This window comes from Mya arenaria, chromosome 6, assembly GCF_026914265.1.
Source record: "Mya arenaria isolate MELC-2E11 chromosome 6, ASM2691426v1".
Lineage (NCBI taxonomy): Eukaryota > Metazoa > Mollusca > Bivalvia > Myida > Myidae > Mya > Mya arenaria.
Window position 1 is genome coordinate 78,158,123 of NC_069127.1, and position 19,716 is coordinate 78,177,838.

At 36.4% G+C, this 19,716-nt stretch overlaps 1 protein-coding gene across 2 annotated transcripts in view; it reads left to right on the plus strand.

The window, feature by feature from the left end:
- LOC128237498 (diacylglycerol lipase-alpha-like) overlaps positions 1–19,716 on the plus strand; it is a 95,015-nt gene that overhangs the window by 11,039 nt on the left and 64,260 nt on the right. Inside the window, exons 4-5 of one of the 2 annotated variants that reach the window (XM_052953080.1) lie at positions 11,208–11,379; positions 17,291–17,329. In XM_052953080.1, the coding sequence (XP_052809040.1) occupies positions 11,208–11,379; positions 17,291–17,329 (211 nt within the window). The remainder of the gene's footprint in view (positions 1–11,207; positions 11,380–17,290; positions 17,330–19,716) is intronic. The other variant, XM_052953081.1, reaches the window with a different exon arrangement.

The window sequence follows — 19,716 nt, forward strand, 5'->3', positions numbered from 1 at the left end:
CATAACCAAGAACTACAGATGACCAGCTGCTGTTTCTGTTACAACAAGACTCTGTTTTTTTAAAGCTTTTGACTCTCTTAAACATTGATTTTTCCCTTAAATAATTCAAACAAGAAAACCTTCCTATTGACACAAGTACTTCCAATTCAAGAGCGATAAAATGGTTTCTTTATTTCTGACAAATTGGAGGACATTAAATGAAGAATGGGGCTCCCAAGAATCAGAGTTGTGTGAAATGATTCCGCCAAGTAAACACTTGTTGCTCTGTGTACCGTGATCAATATTATAATACGGTTGAAAGAGTATTTCTTTGGAACTCCATACAATAGTTCCTGAATATCTGTCAGTCTTAAGGGGAAAAAGAATAAACAATATTAACAGATATTTACATTAGAGGTAATAAAAGTATATGATTCTTGGCAGATCTATAAAAGATGCCCAAGGTGCTTGTCAGATTTGTATACATATTTTTTAAATTAGACACTTATGCATGAAATTGATGAGCAGGCTTATCTGTTATTTGAGTCCTGATCTCATTTTCGGTTTTGATCTGTTTCCAAAAACTTGAATGAGAAATCACATATAAATATATACATATTAATTTTTAGCGCAATAAGATTATCCTTTTTTATAAAAAAAAATTAAAACGGTCCAGACATTGTTACACCCCATGAAGTTTACCCTACAGTTTGGCCTCTAGAATTATGACTTGCATCAGTACAATGTAAAAAGTGTTGCATTTTAAGTTTGTCTGTTTTTTAAAAGAGAAAAAGTTGAAGTATTGTTGTTGCCTTTGAGTTGTTGGCGCTGTCTGTGCCACATCTCAAAACCAGTCAAGATATGTGAATGAAACTTGGTATACATGTTGCAAGAGGTAATAGGCACACATATAGCTAGGCACATAACTCTGGCTTTAATCATCATTGAGTTATGTCCCTTGTTTGACTGAAAAACAAATCAAGTGAGCACTGCATGGCGTTTGCTTCGTGTCGTTTTTGTCTCCATCATTCAGCAGTTTAAGAGATGATGAGAGGAAAAAATAGCTTTATGGCCATATTAAACATTCATTTAAAAAAATATGTTATATAAAATTCAAGGAGAAAGAAATTGCAATACTGAAAAATATTACAGCTATTCGAGATATCCATGCATTTAAGTCAATATAGTTGCTTGAATGGCTCCAATTTGCTTGTTATATTTGAGGAGAATGTTGTTTACTTCGGTACGGTAGTATCTGATTAATGTGCCGTTACAACCAATGGAATTAATTTGATTAGTTTGGTTTGGAGTTGCATAATCAATCTAAATCTACCCTCAATTATTCTGAAAATGTATAAAACAGATGGCATACTCTATTTGCTTTGGCGTTTAATCACAAATAAGTATATAATATTGATTACCACTGCTGTATCTACTTTATGAAGAAAACATGTGTCACCGTTATTAAGTTTGTGGTGAAACATTTTGTATCGACTATCTTCTAACATGTTTTGTATGACATTAGCATACAATTCTCTGCTGATGTTGTCAGTGGGAGGGGAAACATTAGGGCTGCCATGATACGCCAAGACCGTATCGCGGTATATTGCGCGATATTTTTGTGTATTAATAATATTGTTTCGAATTGGAACATTTTTATTCAAAACAGCAAACTGCTTAAACAATTCATAGATATGATGATATCATATGTTGACTAGAACATATCTAACTAAAAACAAATGAACCAAACACAACAATAAAACCATCACTGAGTTCAAAACATCTATATCATTTCAGTCTTTAACTTTGTACTAGAAATATGTAAACAATTAACACTAAGACCACATAGTAATTAGACTGTCCTTCGTTACTTAGTCACATTTCTGACAGTTGTTCTTACAAAAGAGTAACAGGTCTACAAGATCTGAAGCTAGGCAAGATCTCTGGGCGGATTTTGCAAAAAAGCGGAACGCCATATCCAACAGAAAATGTTAAGTTTTATTTTGTAAACTGAATATATTTTTTTTTACTGTACTGCGGTTTTAATAGTGAATAAGTGTCATTTCATTTATGTGCTCAAACACATCGTGCACGATAGATCTATAACTTATTAAAATATGTGGTAAATTCACTGTGAAAGAAATCAAACATCTGTTATTATCTATATTCGGCTTATTGTTTATCATTACGTAACTATAATGAAACAAAATTATTAACTGTTACGTTTAATAACAATACTATAAACTGAAAGAAAACACAAAATTGATCGGTAACAAATTGATCGGTAACAAATTGATCGGTAACAAATTGATCGGTACGGTGAACGGCGATCCAAAGACCCGGGTTTTAGGGATATTGCAAGCGCCTACATGACTGGAACAGGAAGTAATCGATTATTGAATCTGCATACGTCAATTTTTTCATAATCCAAATTATGAAAAGACGGATAAGTTTTGAAAATTGAATTTAAATGGAAAAAACCGGTACGCTAATGTTGTACCGCGGTACGATTTTTTTTTTTGCTTTGTACCGCTATATACTGGTATATTGTGGCAGCCCTTAGGAAACATCATATTATAAAGATAGGTTTTGGTAAAAAAATAAAAAAGTAGAATTTATTATGATTTTGAAGAAGTGAATCTAATACTTGACATAATTGTAAGATGATATGAACTAAAAACTTAATGATTGAGAATGAGCAGATTGATCGTAGCGAGCAAGCCTTTCTTTATCATTAAGATTTCAGGTCATCTTACTGAATACTACCTCATTGCCTGACTCAATGTGGACACAAAATCTGACCCGGTAATGTGCATCAGATGAGTGGCTGTTGGTAGGCCTTTAAACAACCAAGTTGAAATTCTTAATGATTAATACCAGTACTGAATGATTGCCTCTTTGCAGTTTCATTGCCTGTAATTTTATATGGGTTGTATCCTTGATATCAGTATGAACCAGTTTATACAAGGCAAAAGGAAGTGACATTTCTTGGTATAGCAGACATCGTGAAAACTGTCGGTCCGATGGTCCTGACCGGTAAATTTTGACTCGGTTTGACTAAATTTGTGATGGGGTCGGTCCGTCTGACTGACAGTTTTCATGGCCAGATCTCAAAAATAATGAATATTTAACCTATCAATTATTAAACACCGCTTAAAAGTAAGAATAATTTATTTTGTTTAAAAGAAAATCATGTTTTGTATCGATGATATTGTTAAATAACCATTTGTTTACGAATCCGATGTCGTTTTCCAGTAGTGCAGATGTCAGAATGCACTAAGTCAAACACCATGCAGCATTTGCCTCCCTTAGCAATATATTACCAAATAATGTTTACCTCTGTCTATTTATTGTGCGATGTTTAGAAACGCTAAAATGATAAACTTTTGTCATGAACATTGGAATGTTTTAAATGATAGTTCCAAATGTTCCAAACAATAATCTTATTCTATTAAGAACATGTTATTTGATTACGAAACCAGTACCAGTACAGTCTGAATAATACAAATTGCCAACAAATCAACCAATAAGAATTTTCATTACGATTAAGTGCGAGTGTCAAAAAATGGCTACCTTAAAATTTTATTCCGGGGCAAAACCTGGCAAAAAACGAAGCAGATAAAAGCAGAAGAAAAAATAAGATTACGAAAAAAATTGCCCTGAGTGTTGTTTGAATGACAAATAGAAAATAAACAGAGTGGCTGCTCTATGAAACAAAAATTGTTGGACCGGCAATTTTTTTTTCGGACCAACATAATATCAGAGGATGTCAGTCCGAATGACCGAGACTTTTTCTGAACTTTCTCGATGTCTGGTATAGGCAATTAGTGATTTACAAATTATTCTCCATCAGTAGAAATATCAGCATTATAAATGTTACAGGCCAACTCAAATTATATTAATAGGATTTATTTCGGTCATAAATAAGGGCAAATGATGTGTTCTTTCTCATTATTGTCCTTGCCTTTTCTGGTAATGATTGCGGTTTGCTACTATGGGGAAAAGACAATATTCCTGATAAATGTCAGTTACTGCACCTGTAGTGCATAAGGTGAATTGTGTTAATTTAATCATCAGGGTTGTTGGGGTAGTAACAGTTTTGTACCATGTTGTCAGGGACAACATTCAATAACTAGCATGCATATAAGCAGTGGTCAAAATTAGAACCAGCCGGCAAGCCCTGGTAAAATGCATTTCAGGCTTGCTCAAATTCTGGATTTAATATAGCAGGGCTGTTCAAAAATTTGATACCAGGCAATAATATACGAATTCGAGCTTCTTCATACAAAAGTCTAATTTCGATGACCTTAATTATAAGTAAATATTATTGTTCATTCATCAAGACCTACTTACTGATGGTGAAACTCAGATACTTTTCTGACATGGTAGTTAATCTACATAAAAACATTCTCCAGCATGGTACAATACCCGAATAAGGTCATTTTGGAATGGGTTTTTTTTACTGAAAGAGCGTTGAGTCAATACCAGAAGGCACTAAAACCTTCTCAATTTTGATTTTGCTAAGTACATTTTGTCATTTACACCCAGAGATGATGTCCACAATTTGTCTATAAATTTAGTGATGGCAAGCTTATGACTGTACCAATTTTTGTACATTGATTTCAGAGATGCAACAAAATGTAATTCAGTTGAGAGCATTATGACAGGCTCCAGCTCTTAATCAGTTTACGCTCATGGGATGTGGTCAGGTTTCTGTGACATGAAACTGATGAAGCTAATTAGGTTTTGAAATCATACAATGATATCTCTTTCAATATTCAGTGAAAAGCCGGAGACCAGAAGGAATAAGCCTCTGTAATGAACTGACTTCTCCATAGTTTTTAACTGGGAATGACAGTTTTGACTTTTCAGACTGTAGTTAAGACTGTGGAAAAAGGTGGATACTTCTTACAGTTGGCAAAAACACCTCCATGCTTTGAAAGAGTAATGAGAATCTATTGCGCAACTGAAAACACCTCCATGCTTCGAAAGAGAAATGAAAATCTATTGTGCAACTGATTAATTTTTTAGCCAACCTGTAATTCATCCACAGCCTTGTCTTGTCATTATGCATTAGCTGCAGAGTGCAGCAAGTTAGCATTGTTGTTTTCTTACAGAACTACAAGAAATATATCCGTCAACAATCGCTATTGCATGAATAATCATAGCACTTATTTTGGATGAGAAGGTAATCCTGTATGTTATGGGAATGTATTTACCTGGGTGTGGAAATTGCTGTCAGTGTGTCTGAAACAATAAAAACAGTTTCTTACTTATGGGTCTTTTATAATGATCTGCAACAAAGCGTTAATGTAAAACTCATTGCTGTTATATGTTGAAATAGTTCACAATAAAATGACCAGTGCTAATAAGAGACTGCTTTTATTTCTTTATATTTGATGGTTGACAAGCTAAACTAGTGAGAGTAATGTCTAATACTAACAAGAGATGACGATGATGATTAAACTAAGCAAAGAGTCCTTTTGGCCATCTTATTGACTAAGTCACATTCACCAATAGTCGGAATACTGACTCAGTCACATTCACCAATAGTCAGAATACTGACTCAGTCTGGTTCACCAATAGTCGGAATACTGACTCAGTCACACTCACCAATAGTCGGAATACTGACTCAGTCACGCTCACCAATAATCAAATTACTCACTCAGTCACACTCACCTATAGTCGGAATACTCACTCATTCACGCTCACCAATAGTCTGAATACTCACTCAGTCACACTCACCAGTAGTCTGAATACTCACTCAGTCACACTCACCAATAGTCGGAATACTGCCTCAGTCACACTCACCAATAGTCGGAATACTGACTCAGTCACGCTCACCAATAATCAAATTACTCCCTCAGTCACACTCACCAATAGTCGGAATACTCACTCATTCACGCTCACTAATAGTCTGAATACTCACTCATTCACACTCACCAGTAGTCTGAATACTCACTCAGTCACACTCACCAATAGTCGGAATACTGACTCAGTCACACTCACCAATAGTCAAAATACTGACTCAGTCACTTTCACCTATAGTCGGAATACTGACTCAGTCACACTCACCTATGGTTGGAATACTCACTCAGTCACACTCACCAATAGTCAGAATACTGACTCACACTCACCAATGGTCAGAATACTGACTCAGTCACACTCACCAATAGTCGGAAGACTGACTCAGTCACACTCACCAATTGTCGGAATACTCACTCAGTCACACTCACCAATAGTCGGAATACTGACTCAGTCACACTCACCTATAGTTGGAATACTCACTCAGTCACACTCACCAATAGTCGAAATACTGACTCAGTCACTTTCACCTATAGTCGGAATACTGACTCAGTCACACTCACCTATAGTTGGAATACACACTCAGTCACACTCACCAATAGTTAGAATACTGACTCACACTCACCAATGGTCAGAATACTGACTCAGTCACACTCACCAATAGTCGGAAGACTGACTCAGTCACACTCACCAATTGTCGGAATACTCACTCAGTCACACTCACCAATAGTCGGAATACTGACTCAGTCACGCTCACCAATAGTCAGAATACTGACTCAGTCACACTTGGCAATAGTCGGAATACTCACTCATTCACGCTCACCAATAGTCTGAATACTCACTCATTCACACTCACCAGTAGTCTGAATACTCACTCAGTCACACTCACCAATAGTCGGAATACTGACTCAGTCACACTCACCAATAGTCAGAATACTGACTCAGTCACTTTCACCTATAGTCGGAATACTGTCTCAAGTCACACTCACCTATGGTTGGAATACTCACTCAGTCACACTTTCCTATAGTTGGAATACTGACTCAGTCACACTCACCAATAGTTGGAATACTCACTCAGTCACACTCACCAATAGTTGGAGTACTGACTCAGTCACACTCACCAAAAGTCGGAATACTCACTCAGTCACACTCACCAATAGTCGGAATACTGACTCAGTCACACTCACCAATAGTTGAAATACTCACTCAGTCACACTCACCAATAGTTGGAGTACTGACTCAGTCACACTCACCAGTAGTTGAAATACTCACTCAGTCACACTCACCAATAGTTGGAGTACTGACTCAGTCACGCTCACCAGTAGTCGGAATACTCACTCAGTCACTCTCACCAATAGTCGGAATACTGACTCAGTCACACTCACCAATAGTCAGAATACTGACTCAGTCTCGTTCACCAATAGTCGGAATACTGCCTCAGTCACACTCACCAATAGTCGGAATACTGACTCAGTCACGCTCACCAATAATCAAATTACTCCCTCAGTCACACTCACCAATAGTCGGAATACTCACTCATTCACGCTCACCAATAGTCTGAATACTCACTCATTCACACTCACCAGTAGTCTGAATACTCACTCAGTCACACTCACCAATAGTCGGAATACTGACTCAGTCACACTCACCAATAGTCAAAATACTGACTCAGTCACTTTCACCTATAGTCGGAATACTGACTCAGTCACACTCACCTATGGTTGGAATACTCACTCAGTCACACTCACCAATAGTCAGAATACTGACTCACACTCACCAATGGTCAGAATACTGACTCAGTCACACTCACCAATAGTCGGAAGACTGACTCAGTCACACTCACCAATTGTCGGAATACTCACTCAGTCACACTCACCAATAGTCGGAATACTGACTCAGTCACTTTCACCTATAGTCGGAATACTGACTCAGTCACACTCACCTATAGTTGGAATACACACTCAGTCACACTCACCAATAGTTAGAATACTGACTCACACTCACCAATGGTCAGAATACTGACTCAGTCACACTCACCAATAGTCGGAAGACTGACTCAGTCACACTCACCAATTGTCGGAATACTCACTCAGTCACACTCACCAATAGTCGGAATACTGACTCAGTCACGCTCACCAATAGTCAGAATACTGACTCAGTCACACTTGCCAATAGTCGGAATACTCACTCATTCACGCTCACCAATAGTCTGAATACTCACTCATTCACACTCACCAGTAGTCTGAATACTCACTCAGTCACACTCACCAATAGTCGGAATACTGACTCAGTCACACTCACCAATAGTCAGAATACTGACTCAGTCACTTTCACCTATAGTCGGAATACTGTCTCAAGTCACACTCACCTATGGTTGGAATACTCACTCAGTCACACTTTCCTATAGTTGGAATACTGACTCAGTCACACTCACCAATAGTTGGAATACTCACTCAGTCACACTCACCAATAGTTGGAGTACTGACTCAGTCACACTCACCAAAAGTCGGAATACTCACTCAGTCACACTCACCAATAGTCGGAATACTGACTCAGTCACACTCACCAATAGTTGAAATACTCACTCAGTCACACTCACCAATAGTTGGAGTACTGACTCAGTCACACTCACCAGTAGTTGAAATACTCACTCAGTCACACTCACCAATAGTTGGAGTACTGACTCAGTCACGCTCACCAGTAGTCGGAATACTCACTCAGTCACTCTCACCAATAGTCGGAATACTGACTCAGTCACACTCACCTATAGTTGGAATACTGACTCAGTCACACTCACCAATAGTCTGAATACTCACTCAGTCACACTCACCAATAGTTGGAATACTGACTCAGTCACACTCACCAATAGTCAGAATACTGACTCAGTCACTTTCACCTATAGTCGGAATACTGACTCAAGTCACACTCACCTATGGTTGGAATACTGAATCAGTCACACTCACCAATAGTCAGAATACTGACTCAGTCACTTTCACCTATAGTCGGAATACTGACTCAAGTCACACTCACCTATGGTTGGAATACTGACTCAGTCACACTCACCAATAGTTGGAATACTCACTCAGTCACACTCACCAATAGTCGGAATACTGACTCAGTCACACTCACCAGTAGTCGGAATACTCACTCAGTCACACTCACCAGTAGTCTGAATACTCACTCAGTCACTTTCACCTATAGTCGGAATACTGACTCAAGTCACACTCACCTATGGTTGGAATACTGACTCAGTCACACTCACCAATAGTCGGAATACTCACTCAGTCACACTCACTAATAGCCAGAATACTCACTCAGTCACACTCACCAATAGTCGGAATACTCACTCAGTCACACTCACCAGTAGTCTGAATACTCACTCAGTCACACTCACCAATAGTCAGAATACTGACTCAGTCACACTCACCAATAGTCAGAATACTGACTCAGTCACTTTCACCTATAGTCGGAATACTGACTCAAGTCACATTCACCTATGGTTGGAATACTCACTCAGTCACACTCACCTATAGTTGGAATACTGACTCAGTCACACTCACCAATAGTTGGAATACTCACTCAGTCACACTCACTAATAGCCAGAATACTCACTCAGTCACACTCACCAATAGTTGGAGTACTGACTCAGTCACGCTCACCAGTAGTCGGAATACTGACTCAGTCACTCTCACCAATAGTCGGAATACTGACTCAGTCACACTCACCTATAGTTGGAATACTGACTCAGTCACACTCACCTATAGTTGGAAGACTGACTCAGTCACACTCACCAATTGTCGGAATACTCACTCAGTCACACTCACCTTTAGTTGGAATACTGACTCAGTCACACTCACCAATAGTCGGAATACTCACTCAGTCACTCTCACCAATAGTCAGAATACTCACTCAGTCACTCTCACCAATAGTCAGAATACTGACTCAGTCACACTCACCAATAGTTGGAATACTGACTCAGTCACACTCACCAATAGTCGGAATACTCACTCAGTCACACTCACCTATAGTTGGAATACCGACTCAGTCACACTCACCTATAGTTGGAATACTGACTCAGTCACACTCACCAATAGTTGGAATACTGACTCAGTCACACTCACCAATAGTTGGAATACTGACTCAGTCACACTCACCTATAGTTGGAATACTGACTCAGTCACACTCACCAATAGTTGGAATACTCACTCAGTCACACTCACCAATAGTTGGAATACTGACTCAGTCACACTCACCTATAGTCATAATACTCACTCAGTCACACTCACCAATAGTTGGAATACTGACTCAGTCACACTCACCTATAGTCGGAATACTCACTCAGTCACACTCACCAATACCCGGTAGTTGGAATACTGACTCAGTCACACTCACCTATAGTTGGAATACTGACTCAGTCACACTCACCTATAGTCGGAATACTCACTCAGTCACACTCACCAATAGTTGGAATACTCACTCAGTCACACTCACCTTTAGTTGGAATACTGACTCAGTCACACTCACCAATAGTTGGAATACTGACTCAGTCACACTCACCAATAGTCGGAATACTCACTCAGTCACACTCACCAATAGTCGGAATACTCACTCAGTCACACTCACCAATAGTTGGAATACTGACTCAGTCACACTCACCAATAGTTGAAATACTCACTCAGTCACACTCACCAAAAGTCGGAATACTCACTCAGTCACACTCACCAATAGTCGGAATACTCACTCAGTCACACTCACCTATAGTCGGAATACTCACTCAGTCACACTCACCTATAGTTGGAGTACTGACTCAGTCACGCTCACCAATAGTCAGAATACTCACTCAGTCACACTCACCAATAGTCAGAATACTGACTCAGTCACACTTACCAAAGTCGGAATACTCACTCAGTCACACTCACCAATAGTCGGAATACTGACTCAGTCACACTCACCTATAGTTGGAATACTGACTCAGTCAGGCTAAAATTTATTTTTCTTATTATTTTGTATATTTTTTTTCTATAATATAATTATCTGGTACATATTTTTGACAAGCATATTTTGAGACAGAACATTGCATTATATTCTAATTAGTATTTCTGGCATTAAGCTTCTCCCAGGCGCAGCAAGTTTTTTTTTTGGCAGTAAATGGAGTAGCTGGTAAAATATAATTCACAACAAAATAGTTATTGGCAAGGTGAAGCTTAGAAGTTGATATCTGCTGAAAAATAATTGGCAGCCAAAGCTTTCAGTATATTCATTTTATTTTTTTTGACACCATTATTTTTTAAGCAAAGTAAAAATGTACTAATAGTGAGTTTACTGAAAAGTTCTTTAAAAAATGTATATTTTGAGTAATATTCTCAAATAGATTTTTTTTTCAGAAAATATTTTTTAAGTGATTAACTGTGAACTGTTTTCAGGCCTGAATGTTTTCCAATCATTCATGATCTGTATCCTGTTCGTTCTTCTCTGGTGTACGTACGACTCAGCGGGCAGGAAGTGGGTCAAGTTCAAGCGTTACCAGGAGAGTATGAGGGACAAGACCCGACGGGCTCGGCGGTCAGGTGGCTCACGCAGAAACTGGCGACAGAGGTTGGTGCGGTGCATATTTTGATGTCAGGCAATATAAAAATCATACTTTTCTCAAATATGAACTCATCATAGAGTTGATTTTTATCAAAGAAAAAGAATTTGTCAGATTTGCAAAGTACCAATCTGTCCAGGACATGTTCAAATGGTTGGAAAGATGCATTACAGTGCCCATTAAGTTGCCTTTTCAGTATGTAGAGTATTTACCATGCTTTTGAATAAATAAACAGTTTTCTACCCCTGCAATATTAGTACAAAAAAGGCTATTAGTAAGATACTTGCATTTTGTATGGATTGATTTCTATGATAATCAGTTCCTCTGTTCATTTTTGTTTAATTCACTTAAAAACGTAATTGTTATGTGATGTTTTTTTCAAATTGATTGAATTTGTGTTTAAGGTTTTGGTAAGTTTAAAAACAGTATATGGAACCCAGCATTGCCTTGTCTGGAGTTGTCATATAAGTGTTTGACATTGCTTGTGGAGATTTTGGGTTTAATAGAAGTTATGTCGAAGTACTGCAAGTTTGATTTTAGATTTGTTTTTGTGCTGAATTGACTAATTAAAGTGATAATGGCCATATCGTTCAAAACTTTTTGTTAAAGTTAACAACAGGATGAACAACAGATGAACAACATTGTTGTTAACTTTCATTGTTAACTTTCAAACGTGAAATGCTCTCTGATGTGCTCATACATATAAATAAAACAAGTATGGCTAAAACAGTGGTCTCAAATCTTGCTAGGAATACTGCAGATAATAAATGTATGCATGAAAAAAAAGAGCAAAAAAGATTAAAAATTTGACAATGATGATGTTAAGCTGGATTCACACTACGACGTTTGGACCGATGTTGATCAAGTTAAACATAGCTTGGCTAAGTCGGACTCCGTTGGCAAACGTTGACTGAGACGTTGGCGTTGGTGGACTTAGCCGAATGCTTGTCCAACGGAGGCTAACAGGTACCCGACGCATTTAAAACGATGGTAACACAAGGGGCTAGGTTAGGAATTTCAACAAACAAAACGTGAACCAGCGTAACATTAATTGTAATAAATTTTTAACTACTTTTTCAAGCAGAGCTTGATGTTTACCCAAATGTCTGTAAATGTTGGTTCAAATGTAATATTGTGAACACAGCTTTAGCAAAGCTGTTATCTTTAAAGTTCTGAACAATTGATCCATTGTTACCTGTAAATGTGCCTAACAAAATCAGCTGCAAATTAATGACACTTGTCATGTACTGGTTTGACATAAAAATCATCCAATTGCTTAGCTAATTCTTGGAGAAAATCCTATAAAAATAATCTCAATTTCAGTCTTCTAAAGATCTTCATGCCTTTCTCCTTCCGGAAACCTTTCAAAGTACTCTTATGATATTTTCTACTTTAATCATTATTTAAGGTAAGGCATGTGTATATGGCTAAAATGTGTAGAAAGAATTTATTGAACATTGTCCTTTTGGTGGCCTTTGGTCAGTAGTAACATTTTAGACCTTTTTTACCTCTTATTCTTTATACCATGTTCTAACTTGATGGGCACAATGTGAGCAATGTGTTTTTCTGGGCAGGCGTTTGAAACCTAGTTATGCAGCATTTTGAGGACTAACACATTCAAAATGTAATGGATGAAGTTGTTTTTGAACCAATTGGATGGGGGTATTTTTCAAAATATTTTGATATTGTTCAATGTTTTACGTGCCAAAGTTATTGGTGAAATTGCAAATTTATATTTGTTGTTCAAGTTAAATTTGAAACAAAATTTAAGCTTGTCTGATAATTTTTTGGCATAAGCATCTAATGTCTATGACAGTGCTGTAATAAGGTAGTGAGCATTTGCCATAATGCTGTTCTACCTTGTTTTGTTTTATAACTAACTTTTAATACTTTGTATGAATCACATAGCACAAGAGCTAAATTCTATGTAGATAACACAACACAATTTTTAATGTGGTTTAGTAAATTTTTATTCAAAGCTTATTTCAATGACAAAGACTGTAGACATGTTGAAATGTCAAAACATTGTACCTGTGTGTAGTCGTATTACTTCAATTTATGACGGTACATATCTCAGTGGTAGGGGCGAAAACACTTGTTTTAAAGGGGTGTGTCTTGTTACTGAATAAAAATGATATCAACCATTAAAGCTGCACTCTCACAGATTGAACGTTTTGTAAATGTTTTATTTTTTGTCTTGTAACGAGCCAAAATTTGTGAAAATCCATGGAAACCAGTTATATAAGACTGCTGACAAAAAACTAAATCACAGATTTTCTTATTTAAATAAAAAAAACCTGATGTTTTATGCATTTTTAGCTTGACCATTCAAAGAATAAGGAGAGCTATCCTACTCACCCTGGCGTCAGCGTTGGCGTTGGCGTCACACCTTGGTTAAGGTTTTGCATGTAAGCACCTTTAAGTCATTATCTCAGTAAATACATCAGTTATTGCATTGAAACTTTGGATATGTATTCCCACCTATATTACATACTAAATTAATGAAGTAAGATAACAGTTATTTGAATATAATGCAAATAATAGGCCTTTATTATTCGACTTAGAAATTCTGGTTAAGGTTTTGCGTGTAAGCACACATAGGTTAATATCTCAGCAACTACTTGAGGTATTGCATTGATACTTGATACAATGGTACTCAACCATCCAACTTACTAAATTAACCAAGTTAGATTACTCTAGTTTGCATTTGATGCAAATAATTGCCCTTTATTATTCGACTTAGAAATTCTGGTTAAGGTTTTGCGTGTAAGCACACATAGGTTAATATCTCAGCAGCTACTTGAGGTATTGCATTGGGACTTTATACAATGGTAGTCAACCATCCAATTTACTTAATTATCCAAGTAAGATAACTCTAGTTTGCATTTAATGCAAAATAATTGTCCTTTAATATTCAACTTAGAAATTCTGGTTAAGGTTTTGCATGTAAACACATTTAAGTCAATATCTCAGCAAATATATCATGTATTGCATTGAAACATTAGATATGTATTCCCAGATAACAATTTTTTGAATATAATGCAAATTATGGGCCTTTATTATTTGACTTAGAAATTCTGGTTAAGGTTTTGCATGTAAGCACACATAGGTTATCTCAGCAATTACTTGATGGATTGCATTGAGACTTTATACAATGGTACTCAGGGTTGTCAATAAGAACCGGCCGCTGGCCGAAATGGACGGTTCAAATGGAGTTTGGGCCGGTTCAAATTCGGAAGAAAAAAAAATTGATCGCGAGTCTTTTTGGTAATAAATGTTCCTTACCGCTTAAAACGGCCCTTTTCGCCTATAACATCTCTTTTCGATATTTAGAGCATCGCCTTGACTGGTTTAAAATTTTCCGATAATCTGAATCATTATCTTACAATTCGACGTATTTGTTGACGCAGTAGACGATTTTTTGTTTATCAACATTGCCAACATTTTGACACGATTCTGAACCATGACCTGTAATGTCAGGCGCGTGATCAATAAAATAAAGTTGTATTATTGGTAGTTAATTATAACTTACTGCATTGTGTAAATTCGAGGAAAATGAGACAGGAATGCCCACATACCTGCACAGTCAACGTTTTACGCATCTTTGATACCAATGACCTTATTTCGCGATTTTCCAAAATTCTTAAAATAGTAACATAGTATTGTTTTTTTAGTGCATTGTATTTATCGATGTTTATACTTCATGGAAATGAATGTATAGCAAATAAACAAGCAACAGATATGAAAATAAATGCCCCTACATAACGAGTATGTATCTATGAAGCTATCGATAAAATGTGGATCTCCGTATCTATGAAGCTATGGATAGATAACTAAAATTGCGTATCTATGAAGTAAAGGGTTAATTAAAAACTCCCAAAATGCCCCAGAATGCAGGAAATGAAGCGCTGAAATTGAAAATTTTCCAGGGGGGGGGGGGGGGGGGGCATACCCACGGACTCCCCTAGCTGACCGCCTACTTTTCTGTTTCAGTCGGTTCAACAAAAACTTATTGACAACCCTGGGAACTCAACCACCAATCTACTTAAATAATTAAGTAAGATAACTCCAGTTTGCATTAAATTAAAATAATGGCCCCTTTTTTATTCGACATATATAGTCAATACCTCAGCGAATACATCATGTATTGCATTGAAACTTTACACACAGGCTCCCATCTATTTAACCTTCTAATTAATCAAGTAAGATAACTCTATCTTTTTTATAATATATAAATTTTGCCCCTTTATTATGTGACTTAGAAATTCTGGTTAAGGTCTTGCATGTTAGCACACATAGGATAATATCTCAGCAACTACTTGATGTATTGCATTGAGACTTTATACAATGGTATTCAACCACCCAACTTAATTGAATAACCAAGTTAGATAACTGTTTTTTGCAAATAATGGCCCTTTATTATTAGACTTAGAAATTCTCGTTAAAATTTTGCATGGAACCACATTTATGTTAATATCTCAACACACCATGTATTGCATTGAAATCTAATCTAACAGTGATCCATGCATGTTTCGCCAAAACTTTTCAATCCTTACAATGAAAAGGGGCGGAAAAGTCAAGCGCGCTGTCTCTGTGACAGCTCTTGTTCTTAAACTGTTACTAATGGTTTAAGCAATAAAACATTAATTTTTGAACAGAAATGTGAAAATCTGCGATCTGATCTTTTGTCAGCAATCTTATATTACTGGTTTGCAGATAGTTATGCAACAATTTGCTCATTCCAAGACAAAAAATAAAAAAGTTGTCAAAACGGTAATTCTGTGAGAGTACAGCTTTTAATATTTTATCATTCATTTGGAGATGTCTCTGAAAATTAAACGTTTGCCTGGTTGTGCTTAGGGCTTCAACATTTCATTTCATAAAAGCCTCGAATTAAGCAATAACCATAAACAGAAAGCTATACTTAAATAACTTTATTTCCTGCTTTAAAATACACTTATGTGGATTAGCTTACCAAACAGACTATGCATGTCACAAAAATTACTTTTTCTTCTGGAACATCAGTAGTAACAACAACTTACTGATAACTAATTAAAGAAACCACCTGTTTACACTTGTACCTACTTTACTAACCTTCGAGTTGGCTGGGTAGCGCAGTGGCTAGTGCTTTAGCTTCTCACCTAGGGGACACCTGGGTTTCAATTCCCGGCTTGGGTGCATGTGAGTTTGGTTTGTGGTCACCAAGCCGGACAAGTGGGTTTCCTCCTGTTCTCAGGTTTCCAGATAACACAAGACCACACTCTCGCGTAACATCGTGCTGACGAGAGTGATAAATAACAACGTATAATGTTGTAATAACTTGTTTTACAATTGTTGTAAAATAAACGCTTTTAAACTAGAATAACATGCAATATAATAATAGGTTTTCAGAAAGAGAAAAGAAATTAACAAATAGTTATTATGTATGCATTTATTACTCACAAGTTCAAAGATGTTTTAGAATTAAATCATACATATAATAGCTATCATAGATATAGCCAAGATCATAAAATGTCAATTTATTGTTCACTTGTTTTTTTGTGCCGTAAGTTGTACAACAGGGCAAGGGAACGACTGCTAATATGTACATTTTTTGTCACATATAACATTAACAGGTACCGGTTGATGCTGTATTCATGAACTAACACTGGAATGATTGACTGTTGCATGTCTTTGCATGTGCATTCAATATTAGACAATTCTCGTCATCATTATATGATCTACACATATCACAGTTACTTTAATACAATTGGGAATCAGGTTCAAGTTCTATAAATGTGTATAATGTTGCTTGTTCATGTAGTATATATATGTAGATTCCACTGTTCTTTCATGTAAATGTTTCTATGCTGCAAGGCTCAAGTATTTGCTTTGTTTTTTTGTTTTTGTTTAGTTTGGCTGTTTATCCTCTCTCTTCAGAAGCGGCCTGCAAACGTATTTGATTCAGAGTATGAAAAGGTAACTCTTCTTCCAGTTTATGACCACCAGTTAACTCCCTTACTTCACAAGGAGGATATTGCTCTCCTGAAAGTGTTTCTAAACTTCCACTAGGAAGAACTGTATATTTCTCAGCCTGAAACATATAGATAAATGAAAGTTTACAGATTTGAAGAAAAGTTGTTGTTTTAAAAAAAAAGAAAAAAAAGAATTGGTGTCTCTTTTTCAAAAGAAGGTTGATTGTCTCTTTTTAAAAAGAAGGTTGATGTAGTGTTGTAGCCCTGGTGTCACTGTGGTCACTCAAAAGCTTGAATGTTGACCATGACTTCAAACCTTAATTACAAGCATTAACATATCAATCTTAATGAACATGATCACTATTATAATACTGGACTTACTTTTGTAGTAGAAAGTCCCATAACTCTTGCTGAAATATTTAAGTTAATAATCATCTAAGGAACCAATTTAATATATTTTTAGAACAACATTTGTTGCCTAGTTTTAGGATATAGAACAAAACAGATTTTCATTTCAACTGTAAGTTTATTTAAACAGTTCTTTCTATATTGTAAACATGCAGTATTCACCAAATTATACATTTCTTGCACTGTTGGTTTGGAAGTATTAGTAATACAGTTGAGACTCGTTGGCTCGAACTCGAGCCTCAAAAAATTTGAGCCAAGTGGGAATGTTTACCTTCAGCTGGTTCTTTCATTCAGTTCGAGCAAACGATGATTTCCATCCATGCAAGTTCGAGCCAGTGGGGTTTGACTGTAATCCTAAGTAAACACTTCTGCTCATATATCATTATTTACACCGAAATAAGTAGCCATGAGTGAGTCTGAATGAATCCTTATATAACTTCCTGTGGTCAATTTTCTTTGTTTCATTACTTTGTATAATTATTTACTTAATATTTGACCATATATGCATGCATAGACTTGCTTTACAAATATGTATTGATGTGGATATATATCTGTGTATGTTGCAATATACTCGTATTGTTCTTTATGAATTGTATTAATTGGAATAACATTTTCTGTATAGAATTTATTGGATTTGTATTTCCCTTCAGAGTTACTAAATGCAGATTAATTGCATGTAGATACAAAAGTATACCACGATAATTGAACGGGGTTTATTTTTAACCTTTCGACTACTAGACTTGATTCTGTAGTTTTTCATATAAATATTTGAAAATATGTACAATGATAGACAGCCTCTACTAAACAGCTACTTTGGTCTTTTCCTGCAAAAATAGTGCTCACTAATTGATGTTTGTGGGAAATTTGATTACTCTTTCATTTCTTTAACTCTCTAATTGATTCCTCTTTTTTGTCTGATTTCCAAGAATCCATTTAATCCATTTGTTTAGAAACAGAACCAATTTTCATAATTGTGTTTTGGCATATCTAGATTCTGAGAAATTTGATTATTTATGCAGTATTCTATTTGGCTTGTTCAGTGCTCCTGGGACATACCAAGGTCCTATAGATCTAATGACCACTGACATGCCCTCCAAGCAATAGAAATAGTGTATGCCCTCTCTTTGACCTATGTCAGAGGCATTATAATGGAACTACTGTTTGCAAATAATCTCAACACAATACACTTGTCCATTAGTAAACAAATCACTGCTGTCACAATACCATTTTAGCAGTTGCACTGATTTGAAATTCAATTGATTGATTTGATCATTTAGTGCTTTAAAAATTGAATTTGCAACATATAAAGTAGTATCATATTTTATAAATGTGTCAGACCTACACAGATTCAGACCTGAAAAATTACATAATTATAATGTATGAGTAAAAGTATCTGTGTTTTGTCACACCATGCTACAATCGACAAAGAGGATTATTAAAAGCCTTTTCATTGTCCATATTTGCCTTTTATCAGCTTTTTGTGCCCACTACATAATTTATTATTATAATATCTCCCTCATGCATTGAAGAACATTTGATGAAATTTGGGTTACAGAACCAGTGCTTCAACCTGGCTTGATTCAGGTCAAGGTCAAAATACTAGATCAAGGGCTTGAGCCTATCAGTTTGTGTTTGCCTCATATTTCCCATATCCATTGAAGACTACTAAAGATTTTTTTTGTAACTTGGGTCATATATTCAGCTGGTACTACCCAGGGTCATGGTCAAGGTTGTAATATACTACCCAGGGTCATGGTCAAGGTTATAATACTTTCTTTGAGACATTATGTATCTGCTTGTTATTTGCTATGCTCGTTCATGGATTTCAATAAAATTCTGGTAACAAGTTCTACTCGTCAAGTTGATGTGGAGGACCAATGTTGAAATATTGCGTGGAGCAAGGTCAAGTCATGGTACTAGGACCAGGCTTTGAGCCTTGCATTTTATGTTAACTGCACCATATCTCTTTTAGCAATTGAAGGA